Consider the following 14,193-nt stretch of genomic DNA (forward strand, 5'->3'; position numbering starts at 1 on the left):
AACACGTCTGGTTTGTTTTACTTTCAAAGTCTTCTGGTTGCTCCAGGAAACTTGTCTCTTTTGGCAACCTTCCTCCTCACTATCAGCAGGAGAACTTCCCCATAATCCCATGGGCCCAGGTAAAGAGATGTGAGACTCCAAGAAGGTGGGAGGAATAAAGGAGCTACTCTGCATGACCCATTGGAAACCCTTGCAAAGGAAATCCTTCGTCCTTACTTGTGAAAATGACCCCAATCTAAGGAAACTAAAAAAAAAATCGATTACTCTTAGATAGGCCCTCTCTTCTGAAGACATATTTCTAGAGGTAATTTATATGAGTGAACTGCTAAAAGCCTCCTACTCAATTAACTGTCCTCCTGGGAATAGATTCAGAGAAGTGTGGGAAGAACAGAAAGGTGCTCCTGGTGCCAAAGAGGGGATATGGTCTGATGGAAAATGCCCAGGCTGGACCAGCTGGCAGTATAAATTACCCATCTCAAAGAGCTGGTGGAAGTTAATGACACCAAATTCACCATTAACATGTGCGACATCCTTGGGTTGAGTTTTAAAGGCCCCTCAGGCACTGTTTCAATTATGACTTTCCATTCGGAATATGGTCAAATGGAAATTTCTCCTCCTCCTCCCCCAATTCTGATTTCCATAACTGAAATTAAAATGAAAAGATGAGATTGGAAGGGCAGGGACTGGGTCCATAGGATCATAGAGCCATAGACTGGAAGGGACCTCAGAGAACACTGAATTCAATTCTCTCCTGGTATAGGGGTTTTATACCTTTGGTCATCTCTCCTGGAACAGAATGTACAGCTGATGTGTACATGGGAAGCTATGCTTTTCTATTTTCAAGTCTCCAAAGAATTCTAAGAAAATAAGTTTAAAATCCAAATCTACCATTTTAAAGTAGATGGTGTTAGAAAGTAAAATCAATTGAGTTAACGGTGTTGTCATTTTGTCTTTGAGTGCAATTTGAATGTATTTATCTTTGTAGAATTTAAGCTTCCCGAGGATAGACACTGTCTCATTTTTGCTGGTGTATGCTCAATCCATAGTATAGTGGTTGCTTTAATACTTGAACAACATTTGTTGATTATGTCTATGAATATTGTTTCGTGGCAATAAATACCCTCTTTGAGGGGTGTCTGGACTCTCTTATTTTGGTGACTGACACATGTGGTCTACCTTGATAGAATGGAAGTTTTGGAAGGGTGGGAATTATTTCACTTTTATTTGTGTTTCCCTAATGCATAGCACAGTGTGGCACATAGTATTCCAGTAAAAATATACAACTCGGCTGATTTATTAGACAATGTTTCCCCGAGTAGAGATAAGCTCCTTGGGGGCAGGGACTGTTTCATTGTGGTCCTCGCACCTTTAAAGTTTGGTATGGTGCCTAGGCTATGTTGTTGAGTTTGTTGTTCCATGGGCTTTTCTTGACAAAGATACTGGAGTGGTTTGCCATTTCTGTCTCCAGTGTGTTTCCATTTTACTGGAACTGAAGTAAATAAAGATTAAGTGACTTGCCCAGAGTGTCACCATCAGCAAGTGTCTAAGGTTGGATTTAAAGCCAGGTCTCCTTGACTGGCCTTCTCTGCACTGCCCTACTAGGAACTTAGACAAAGCTCAGTGATTAATTAATTGGTCAACACCAAAGGAGAATCATCTTTACCATCACGTTCATAAATATTAATAGCTAATAGTAATCATAATTGCTAGCATTTACGTAGTGGTTTAAATAACTGTATACATGGAACAAATAAGATCCTCACAACCCTGGGAAGCAGGTGTTATAATTATCCCCATTTTTATAGATGAGGAAATTGAGGCAGAGAGATGGAGTGACTTAATAGATTCGAACCCCGGTTTTGCTTATTCCAAGTTTAGCACTGTACCCATTGCATCCCTCCCAGCTGCCGGCTTGTTACAATTATGGCACTATAGATGCATTTATCATCCTCAATAAGAAGCATGCATACACCTGTAGGTTTAAGAAAGGTGGACTCATATCTTTATTTCGCGGAAGGGAGGGACGGACACAATTATCTGAGCTTTGCCAAAGAGTTCCAAAGTCATCTTTTGGCCTGTGACAGTTTTTCGGTGGCTTATAAAATTTTCATTAGCATTTTGCAAAGGTCATAGAGAAAAGGTAGAGTCAATGTCATTGGTGGTTTGAAGGAGGAGAGTGCTAGTGCTATTTTGTAAGTTTTACCCAACTTTCCAAGCTCATAGGTCATAGCTTCTTTCAGATAAGGTTAAGTTGGTTTCAGCCAAAGATCTGTGGTCCAAAGCTAACTTGCATAGTAGGGTTGGGGTTAGGGTTAGGGTTGGGTTGAGTTGTAAAGGCCCCTCAGGTACTGTTTCAATTATGACTTTCCATTCAGAATATAGTCAAATGGAAATTTTGCAAACTTTGCATATTAGTAGTTTGCATATTGGTTAAATGGATTGGTTAAATGTATGACCTTAGTGAAGGGGAAAGAATTGGGGGCGGAGATGAATGAAGACCCCATATCCTCAGCTTTGTTTAATCACTTTTAATGCTCTAAAAATGAAAGAAGGGAATTAGACTAGATATTGGACCATTTGGCTGATCACTAAGCTAAGGATCATAGATGGCCTCAAAATTTTGGGCTTCTTGGTGTCATTTGTCACCCTTCTATCACCAAGACTGCAGAAGCAAAAGGGGGACACCACAAAGGGAAAACATTTGGTTTTATTCTTTGTTTTATTTACTATTTTGGCTTTAGAGTTTATTACTAAGTAGCCATGGGCAGGTAGCCAAGGCAATGGGGTTAAGTAGCTTGCCCAAGGCCACACAGCTAGGTAACTATTAAGTGTCTGAGGTTGGATTTGAACTCAGGGACTTCTGACTCCAGGGCCGGTGCTCTATCTACTGCACGACTTGTCTGCCCCTAGAGGCTAATCCTTGCAAAATGAATTGAATCTCTTGTTGGGATTATTTTTTAATTCTTTCCCCAATGGTAACATGTAAGCTCCTTGAGGAAAGGCACTGTCTTTCATCTTTGTCTTTATATCCTCAGTTCATAGAATAGAATCTGACATATTTTAGGTATTTAATAAATATTGAGGAACTGAACTAAATTAAATTACAAGGTAGGAGAAGGTATTTGTACAGTAGGCATCCTACCAAAGTCAAAAATTGATTTTAATATCAAGAACACCTGGGTTCAAATCTCACCTCACCATATACTAGATGTGTGATCCTGAACAAGTTACTTAAACTTTAGGGCCCAGGCAACTCTACTCCTAAAAGTTGCAGAACAATTATCAGTCAGCATTGTTGGAGGTATTTTCTTCAGTTTCAAACTACAATAAACCCACAGGTTTGGACCAGAGACATACACATAAAATCAGAATTTCATCACCAATTAGGTCAAAGATTTCAAAGATCAGAATGTTCAAGAAAAGGTTAAAAAGGGAGAAGGTGAGTCCTATTTTCCAAGAATCCAAGCTATACCTTCCAGCCCAAAAGACATTTTCCCTTTAAACTACTGATGGAAAATCAGATTACTCTTTAACCAAGATTCTTAATAGATCATTAAGAAACCACAGTAGTTCCATCTTAAGGATCTAGTGATGTGAGGGAGGTGTTGCCAGGTAAGCCTTGAATTCTACACCATTAACTCCAATGGGCCTGTGGTGTTCCACAGGTGGGTCACCATTTTGAATGGGGAGGCTTGCTTTCAAAGCTTCCTGCCTTGGTCTTCCCCAACAAAATCTCAGATGGAGAATGAGTACCATGGGAATAGAAAGTGAACAGAGTACCATTTTCCTGCCATGCTGCTCTCCCTCAGGTCCTCCCAAACAGAGCCCAAACTCAAGCCTGCAGTGCCAGCTTCTGGCCACCTTTACCTGGCTCTACTTCATGCCATCCGCTTGACTGGCTGCCACTGCCTGGGGAGCGTCCTTGGCTTGTATAAAAGGGTTCTTCACCAGGACTGTCCATTTCGTCCTCCACAGATTTGAGGCGCTTTGTCGAGCTAGAAGAGTGAAGGGAGATACTTTAGAATGCAAAGCAATCATCTCTCCCCGCTGAAAACTGCATTCCAGGCTTAAAAAGGAGGGATGGGAGGAAATAATTCCTGATTCGCTCACACAGTCATTCACCAAACATTTTCAAAATAGCTACTATGGATAAAGTTTTATTTAAGGTCTGAGGGGTAAGCAATACATTGACAACCTCCACTAGGCAAAGAGGGTTACTAGCAAGGCAGGTGGGAGAAGTCCTGGACCATGGAGCTTCCCATCGGGGAGGAAAAAAACAGGCATGAAATAAGCATTTATGAAGAACCTATTATGTACTATTCTAAAATAAGAGGAGGGAGAGATGAGAAAACAATCCCTGCCCTTAAGAAGCTTATATTGGGGGAAGGGAAACTATGGTTTCAAATTAGTGGTGAGAAGGGGGACACTGCATGCAAAGGCATGGAGGTGGGAATGTCATATATGAAGAATTGCAAGAATGCTATTTTGGTTAGACTGTAGAGTAAGTGAAGGGGATTTAGCAAGCAGACTAGCATGGCTGAAATGGAGAAAGCATGAGGGGGAAGGATGTGAAATCCGCCAATAAAGATAGATAGGAACCACTCTTGTGGGTTTGAAATGCCAGACTAGAAGTTTCTATAAATATGATCAACCAATCAACCATCTACAAGCATTTATTAAATGCCTATCATTTGGAAGACACTGTTCTAGAAGTTAAAGACAAGAAGATAAAGACAAAAATGAAGGTCCCTGTCTTCAATATGATGAATCATAAGAGTTATGAACCAAATATTTATTAAACTCCATCTGAATGCAGAGGCAATGGAAGCAATACAAAATTTAGATAAACATGGATCCCTGCCCTCTTGAAATAAACAGATTAGTAGAGAGATAAGATGATACCATCAACAAGAGACAATATTTCATGATATGTGAATCAGAGAGTCCTAAGGTATATTTGTAAAAGTTCTTAGCATAGTTTCTTGGCATACAGTAGGCATTAAATAATTGCTTATTTCCTTTCTTTATTTCCTATATGAAAGTCTGAAGGGGAACAGAAGTCAGGGTCATTTCCATATTGGGAGGTATCACTGAGGGAAGACTTTGAGAATTCTTGTCCATATTAACTCTCAGTGATTCACCAGATTGATAAAAACATGAATGTTTCATAAATTAGGATCAGGGGTTGGCTAGTATGATGCGGGAGATCAAAGATCCTAAAAGCAGATGTGGAAGAGAAAAACAAAGACAAAGGCTTTACCTAAGTCACAAATGTCTTGACTCAAGTCAATCTGGCCAATGCTTAATCAGGACCAATATTGATCGTGATAGGTTTTTTTTTTTTTGTGCATTTTAAATGAACGGTTATATGGCATATGCCCCACTGAAGTCCCTAAAAGCCCTAAATGACTAAAATTAAAATACCAGTTAAAATAATGGTCTCGAGTAGAATCACCATCTCTAGAGAAATGGTTCCATGGTGTATTACAAAGGGCACCATGGGTTCTTGAAGACAATGTCAAGGAAATGTGAGCTTTGGAAGGCATTGCCACATTGGAAAGGCTTCAAGTACAGGCCTGGTGATATTTAATATCCTTTCCAATTAGGTTCCAGGCAATCTTTCCAGACTGGTTTCATATAACTACCATCCAGGAACTCTACATTTCAGCCAAAATGCATTGTATATTCCATCTACCACCTCTGAGCATTTGCCTAGGTTGATCTGCATGCTCAAGATATGCTCCTTCCTCATTGTTGCCCCTTGGAATGCTCTGTTTGCCTCAAGTCCAGATCAAGGGTCACTCTCTCCAGGACATCTCCGACATGGTCTAAGATCCAGTGACATTGGTCTTATTGTTCTTGGTTGTATGACACGCCATCTCCTGACTCTATATCATCACTGACCTCTGTCCTCTGTGCCTAGGAGGCAATCTACTTTCTGGCTTTCCTAAAGCCTCAGCTAGAGTCCCACCTTTTACAGGAAGACTATCTCAATCCCCCTGAATGTTATCTCCAATACAGCCTGTATAATTTGTTGGTATGTAGCTGTTTGATGTCATCTCCCCCAAGTGACTCTGTATACCTTGGGGGCAAGGCTCAATGAGTACTGCATGTACTTCTATGAGTACATGGTGCTTCTCTCAATAGAATGTGAGTTATTCAAAAATAAATGTTTTCATTTTTATCTTTGAATCCCCAATACCTCTCATAGGCACCAAGTAGATCCCCAAATGAACTGTTGTTGCTGTGAATATACGTCAAGAAAGTCCTTTTTCTCTTAAACTACACAGTAAAATCTGAGGGCAATTAAGTTCAACAGATCCCCAACTTACCGCATTATCTAAATGTTACCAACATTCAGATAATGCAGTAAGGGTTTGCAAAGAACATTCCAGATCTGATCTTCTCTGAGCATCCTCACAACCTACAGAGGTGTGCTAAAGGAATGGTGCTATAAGAATGGTTATTTTCTCCATTTTACAGTGAAGGAAATGGAAACCAAGAGAACTCAGGGAATTCGTCTAGTCTCGCACACCTGGTAGGGGGATCTGAACCCAAGTCCAATATTCAAAGGATGTTTACAGGTCATGACAGAGGCCATCTAGTCCTTCTCTAATTGGAGAAACTGAGACCCAGAGAATTTAAGTGACTTGTGCAAGGTCATTGTTGTTGTTTGTCCTTAATTCTCGAAGAAGACCATGACATGCAAGTGAATTGGATTTAAGTGAGAGGGCACAAGTGAGAGAGAGAGAGAGAGAGAGATAGGATTTGAACCCAGGTCCTCTGGGGACAAATTTCCCTGCTGTCTCTCTTCTGTATTATTCTGTGAAAGGACATTTTTTGGGGGCTGGGGAGACAAAGGTGAAAAATGTTTCCGTTCCCATTCTCAAAAACAGTCAACTCCAGGGCAGGGGCTGTATTTCATCATTTCCCTCTGTTCCAAAGCAATCTGGCCCACATCTTGTATGCATCAGATGCCTGCTCTAGGCGACTGATGGATGACCCTTTCTCTGTAAAACTTGGTTATTCTGGGCACTGATAATTCTGCTGACTTTATGTATTTAAAGAGTTTTCTTTCTTTGTTTCTTTTTTTTTTTTTTTTTTTTTGGAGCCCAGCTAGGAAGAGGCTAATGAGAGAAGAACAAACATATTACTGAGTTATTAACTAAGGAGGCTGTTTATAATTAGCTCCTTATCAGGGTTAGCTATTTGCGGAAGAACACGAGGACAGTGCTAGGGCCTCTAAGTGACAGTAATAACCTCCATTTTGCTCCTTAAGTCAAAACAGAAGACAACGGGGCAGAGCCAGGGCCTCGTCCTCTGGATGTGAGTGTCTTGTATGCCCAATACGTACAAAAAATAAGAACATGCTAACTTTTAGCTGTTGACTCTCCACATCTAACAGGCTCATGTTTGCTGAAACCTAACAAAAGGACCTTCCCTCCCCATCCTCAACCTCACGGCCAAATGAACACATTCACCATCTTGTTATTGCGATAGGGGGGAAAACAAAAGTACAACAGACCCTCCCCCCCCAGTCCCCCCAAACATTGAATTTGACCTGTGCTTTCGGGCAGTTTGTTTGTTCTGGATAACTGGCATTTTCAATAGCTGAGAATGCGAGGCATCAGCTGGGGAGGCCGGAGTCATCACGCTCAACCTTCCCTCTTCCCTTCTCCAGTAAGATGGAAATCTATAAGGGTAGCAGAACGGAGGGGAGGCTTGGCTGTCAATTTCACTTCCAATATTGGCCCCAGAGGTGATTAGGCAAAAATAAAGAAAATGTGGGCTCGTGAATGGCAAAAAAATATGCAAAGACAAGGTAAGGGACAGGATTCACCTCATCTGCGGGAAACAGTCCTGTGAGTCGCTATTCCCACCCCCCCCCAATTCAGACTGTTTAGAATTTTAAACTTCAGCCCCTCATCTTGGAAGGAGGAAACTTCTGCCCGATCTTATTATATAAATATAACCATATATAAACATGTGGTTTCCTAGGAAAGTCCATTTTAAAAAAGCAACTATTTTTCCTTTTGCATTACTAGTGCCAAAAGAGCAGATAGTTAATACATGCTTATTGAACTGAAACACACGGATGTCAAATTTCTTTCCGCGTCGTCACCTCCTCCACATGTTGTCACAGCCAATGCTCAAGTTTATTTAGAAAATAATATTATTGTTGGTTTAGTCTAGAGATAGAGTTGCATAGAGTAGATTAAGTGGGTGGCTTGGATCAGGAAAGGCCATCATTCAAGTCCTTCCTCTGAGCTGATTCGCTATTTGACCTTGGGTAAGAGCTTTAATCTCTCTGTGCCTCAGACAATCAATACATCTTGGAATGAGACTTTTATCAAAGATTTTGAATGATTTTCCAGCAAAATTCCCCTCCTCTGGAATTGTTTCCCTTTAAATTTTAGCTGCATTGGTTTTGTTGGTGCAAAAATGATTCACTTTCTTATGTAATCAGAGGAATTGAGTTCAAATTCACCTCTGATGCTTACAGTTTATGTGATCATCAAGTCCTTTAACCTTTCTGAGTCTCAGTTTCCTCATTTGTAAATTTAACAGGTCAGACTAGATAGTCTCTAAGATTCCTTCCAAATTTACATATATGAAAGACTCACAGCTGAGGGTTGGAAGGGGTTCTCATCCCAGAATTTCCCAGTTGTCATGAGAATTAGATCCCAGATCTTTCATTTGTTTACCTCTGATTTATATTATTACCTAGAGGCAACATACTGACCCCAACACTCCTAGGAACTCTAAGTTTTAGTAGTAGTGGTCCTTCCCACACCAATGGAAACTGGGACAAGCTCTACAACCTGGTAGAGGGTTTTTGAATTCTTTTTTTTCTTCTTTACCCTTTCCTGATTTAGGTACCACAAACTGTGTTTGGTAGCATATTTGCTAGAATAATTGGTGCAGGATTGTTATTTATTTATTTGTTATTCAAAAGTTTGATAGAATTCTCATATATATATATCCGGACCAGGTCCACCTCCTCCCCCATTTTGCAACTCCTATATAATTAGTTCAATTTCTATTTTTGCATTTGGATTAAATTCTCTATTTTATTAGTCAGCTTATTTGGAGATTTTTTAAATGATCTTTTATTTTTTTAAATTCCTTTTTCCTGGCATGTAATTATGTATAGAAGGTTTAAATAGTTCTTTTTATTTCTTTGCTGTGATTTTACCACATTCACATAAATTTTTTTTAAAATCTGAATTTACTTCATTTTCTTTGTACTCAGTTGGCAAAGACTTATCGAGCTTGTTAATCTTACCCCCCACCAAACCAGCTTTTAGTGTTGTTCATCTGTTCTACAGTCTTTTTTGTTTTCAATTTATTTCTTTCTCCTCTAGTTCTAAAGATTTCTTCTGTGTGGGATTTGGGTTTACTTGGTGACTTTTAATGTTTTAATTGCATATAGCCCCTTATTTTCTATCTTGTTAATGTATGTTGTAAGGGATAAAATTTCCTTTCAAGACTATTTCACATGCCTTCCAGAAAGTCTATTATTTTTGACTCATTATCACACTATTTTTCCATGCTTTATTCTTCACTCCATTATTCAAAATATTTTTGTCATTTCTTTGTGAGACTAAAATATTTTGTGTCCAATGTATGAATTGCTACTTTTACTGATACTTATACTGTTTATATAAGAGATTTCAGTATTTCATTTTATATTTATTTATAATTCATGCCTTCCCATATGATCTGTTTTTATAAAAGATTCCCATTCTGTTGAGACATACTTATATTATTTAATGTTCCCCTTCAACAGAGCCCATAGAATTTTGGAGTTCAGATCCTCCAGCAGTTGCTTTAGTTCTCCATTTTCCCTTTTGCTTCTGTAACTGATTTTTGTGTCCAGATCTATGAAAGGAACATCAGAGCTTTTACTGTGATTTTATTACCATCTATAGTTTTTTGCAATTCAGCTAACTTTTCCTTTATGAATTGATGTTAAGACACTTGGCGAGTATACATTTAGTAACAAAATTGGGTTACTGTCTATCGTACTTTAAAAATACATGGCTTCCTTATCACTACTGATATGGAGAATTTCAGTTTTTGTTTCATTTGATAGAATGATGGTAACTCTTGTTTTATTTGGATTCACCTGATACATAAATATTTTTTTTTGTTTTGGGCTCTTGCTCTGTGTGTGTGTGTATGTGTGTGTGTGTGTATGTGTGTTTTTTCAATGTTTCATATATATATATATATACATATGTGTGTGTGTGTGTGTGTGTGTGTGTGTGTGTGTGTGTATGTATAGCAGACTGCAGGGTTATTTGTTCTACTTTCTGTCCACACACTCTTTCCTTTTATTGGTTGACCACAGCTGAAGAAATGAATCACCCAGAAGTTTATCCAAAGATAAATCTATAAATCTTGTCTGAACATAGACTGGTCTAGCAAAGACAGACAATGGCAGTCCACCTTATCCTAGAAGTCCTTCAGAACACAGGAACCCCCTCCACTGATCTTGAGAATTCTGGGTCCCCTCCATGATGATGAGGTGTTTAGGAGGTCCACACTAAAGATCATTTTTCTTTGCAAAACACTTAAGTTTAATTATGCACTGATGACCCTCACTAATATACTGATTAGCATTACTTATTTAATTAAGGCCTCACCATTTGACCCCTTGATGCTGAACTATTTTCCTCCATTTCCAATATAATCCTTCTATTTAGTCATTCTGTGCTCATTTCTACTTCCTTGCTTTGGTTTACATTGTTCTTCCAAGCTCTCTTCTCTGCAAATCCTTCCCATCTTCTTGGCCCAGATGGAGCCCTTGGTCCTCCAGGCCCAAGCGAGTTCCCTCCTCATCCATACACTCTGCAATATTTCTATTCTGGAGCCCATGATTTTACATTTCTTCATTCACCTCTGCTATTATTTCACGTACTTCTGGGCAGTTTTTTTGGCTCTCTAAACCTCGTTTCCTCATCTATCAAAGGGGGACAGTGATTCCCATAGCACCTACCTCACAGGGCTGTTCTCAGGCTAGAGTGAGATCATGGTCACCAAGCATTCGCCAAACCTCAAAGCACTATACAGAAGGATGTCAGTGAATACTGTGGCTCTCTATTTTGGGGTGGGGGACAATGGTTCACATTTCCTTTGATTTCCCCCACCTTCACGGCTTGGACAGTCTTGAGCACACAGTAGGCACTAGAGAGACATTGAATTAAAACAAAGGTGGTTCTTTGGACAGAAGGACACAGGATGGGCAGGCAGGGATGGGGGGGTGATCTGCACTGTCAGAGGGACTGCGCACCACAGTGAGGTCACAGGACCACCGGAGTAGGGGAAGCTATTTAAATATGAAACAATACTCCTTATACTCCTCATTACAACAGGAAGTAGCTCACATGCAAGCGAACACAATGCAACAATAAAAATGATGGCGGTAATGGTGATGATGAAAAGAAGCATGGTGGAGTGGATAGAGGACCATTCTTAGAGTCAGGAGGAACTGGGTGTGAGGCCAGCCTCTGACGAGTACTGGGTATACAACTCTGAACCTCTCATAGGCTCTCAGATTAAAAAAACAGAACATGCAGATGATTGGGTGAGTGGCCTCAGGGAAGGGAGTTTCCACACTGGAAGTCCTCGATGCCAATGAAATTATAAGCCTGGTTTGATATCACAAGCAAGAATAACAACATACAACAACCCCCCCAGTCCAAGTACCTGGTCGAGGATGTACTGGGTAAAGACCTCCTCATTGCTCCTGGGCTCATGCTGTAGTAGGAAGAACTTTCCAAATCAGAGAGAGAGAAATTGGGGCCAGTTCCTGCAGCTATCGGTGCTAGAAAAGCAAAGGAAAAATCCATTAAGACCTAGGGAGAAACAGTCAATAGTGATGGTCTAATTTAGCATGGGCTGTCACATGTTCAACCAAATCAATCAGTCATGGGCTTGAGTCTTGGAAGGATGCCAAGGAGATCCTTCTTCAGGGTGCCATCTTTGTTTCTAATGTACCTTCATCTCCTTCTTCCAGGTAGAGTGAATTCCCATTATTGTTCCTAGTAGTCATGGGATGCCTGTCAGAAAACTACAGCTATCTTGAGTCTTCAACTCGACTGGAATGAACCAAACACATCACCCTCTTTTCCTCCCATGTTGTTACCTAACTACTTATAAAATTGGGGACTCAATTCAATCCATCAAGCCTACTCCAACACAGCAGTATAATCTGCATTTAAGAAGGAAAACCCAGAATCCTTCCTGGCCTCAATGGGTTTCCATGCAGCCATATCAGCACATACCCAACTGAGGAGATAAGCAGCAAGTGACAGATAAATTGGGGGAGGAAGTGCTGCCAACTAGAACAAATAGAACATTCCGGGGAAAAGTAAAAGACAGGCCAAGGGAAGTGAATACAAAATCTTCCTACAAAAACATAAAGGGCTGTTTTATTCTGTTTCTGTTTGTTTTTGCAAGGAAGAGGACAATCATAATTGGGGAAATAGCAAAAATCCTTTATAGGAAAATGGTATGTGAATTGAGACTGGAAGGTAGCTGAGACTTTACATAAAAAGCAGTAAGGGGAGATGGTACTCCAATATTGGGGACAGCATGTACAAAGGTATGGAGGGAGGAGATGAAATGTGATCTATACCAAAAGCACCAGATGGGTCAGTTGGGCTGGAAAACAGAGCGCACAAGTGCTGGCCCTTCCACCCATCTGGTCTCTGGAAATATCAAAGAATCTCACACTTGGAAGGAAATCCAGATATCATTTCACTGAATCTCTTAAATTCATCTATTTGTACAAGAAATCTTTCAAGCCTAAAAACTTTCCCCCTCCCCTCAGTTTCAGAATCCTTGTCTTCTTACAAGGTAAAATTTTCTCTTGGGCATAATCTCCTTAAGACATCTGACTGCCCCAGTAGGATGCCCCTACCAATGTCCTTGAACCAAAAAGGAATTATCATGATTAGTTAACAGTAACATAATACTTTAAGGCTTGTAAAGTTTTTCAGATTTTGAATTATTTGATCCTCACAACAGCCCTGGGAGATGGGTGCTATTGTTATCATTCCCATTTTACAGATAAGGAAACTGAGGGCCAGAGAAGGTTCCATGGCTCCTAAGCTCAATTAAGCAGCAGAACCTGGAGATCCAACTCAGAGGACTCCAAGATCAGCGTTCTTTCTATTACACCAAGGATGGTATTCCTAAGTGAAAAGCTCTAACAGAAACTAATGGTTTAAGATGGGGAAGAAGAATAATGGCAACTAGGTGCTTCAGTGGGTAGAACATTAGACTTGGAGTCTATCCTCAGATACTCACTAGCATGTGACCCTGGACAAGGTGCTTAAACCTCTATTTGCCTCAGTTCCCTTAATTGTAAAATTGGGATGGTAACAACAATCAGCTCTTAGTCTTGTTTTGAGAACAAAATGAGATGAAGCTTGGAAACTGCTTATTTCAGTGATTGGCAAATAGGAGTTTAATAAATGTTCACTTTCTTCTCAATACCTCCCAGGGTTAATGTGAGGATCGAATGAGATAATATTGGGGCAGCTAGGCATGCAGTGGAACACTGGCCCTGGAGTCAGGAGGATCTGAGTTCAAATCCAGCTTCAGATATTTAACAAGGCTTAGCTGTGTGACTCTGGGCAAGTCATTTAACCCCAATTTCCTTATCCCCCCTTTCAAAAAAATGAGATAATATTCATATGGTGCTGAAAGTACAACATGAAAGTGAACCATTTATTATTATCATTATTATCCTCGTCAAGTAAATTAAAAAACAAGGCCCTGTTTACCCAGAAATAAATGGAATCACTTTTTTTATGTAAAGGCAGGATCAAGATCAGCCTGTCTCTTTATGGCTTTGATATTATAACTAGATGAGAATATTCTCAATTAATCAACTGCCTTAGACTAAGTGTGAAAGTCCATTGGATGAAGAGAAATGATGCCAGACAGGAAATTTATTAAATAACACCAGACAGGAAGTCTATTGTAATGAGCAAAGGGGGCTTTGTCACAATTCTAAGTCCTACATAAAAGCAACAAATGGGTTGCAGTCAAAGAGTTAACACAATGTTGGACTAAGGGGTGTGTTTTAGACAAAAATCCCTGAGAGGAAAAAGGGTGGGTTATATATCCATGTCCATGCATGCAAATTCACATGCACGTGCAGATGATCGCACACATACG

At 39.9% G+C, this 14,193-nt stretch overlaps 1 protein-coding gene across 5 annotated transcripts in view; it reads right to left on the reverse strand.

The window, feature by feature from the left end:
* The window catches only part of NFIA (nuclear factor I A), a 690,308-nt gene that overhangs the window by 118,273 nt on the left and 557,842 nt on the right, over positions 1–14,193 (reverse strand). For all 5 annotated transcript variants that reach the window (XM_074221294.1, XM_074221297.1, XM_074221295.1 and 2 more), the window contains 2 exons: positions 11,713–11,830; positions 3,868–3,995 (listed from right to left, as the gene is read on the reverse strand). In XM_074221294.1, coding sequence (XP_074077395.1) covers positions 3,868–3,995; positions 11,713–11,830 — 246 coding nt within the window. The remainder of the gene's footprint in view (positions 1–3,867; positions 3,996–11,712; positions 11,831–14,193) is intronic.

Source organism: Macrotis lagotis, chromosome 2 (genome assembly GCF_037893015.1).
Source record: "Macrotis lagotis isolate mMagLag1 chromosome 2, bilby.v1.9.chrom.fasta, whole genome shotgun sequence".
Taxonomy (NCBI): Eukaryota; Metazoa; Chordata; class Mammalia; order Peramelemorphia; family Peramelidae; genus Macrotis; species Macrotis lagotis.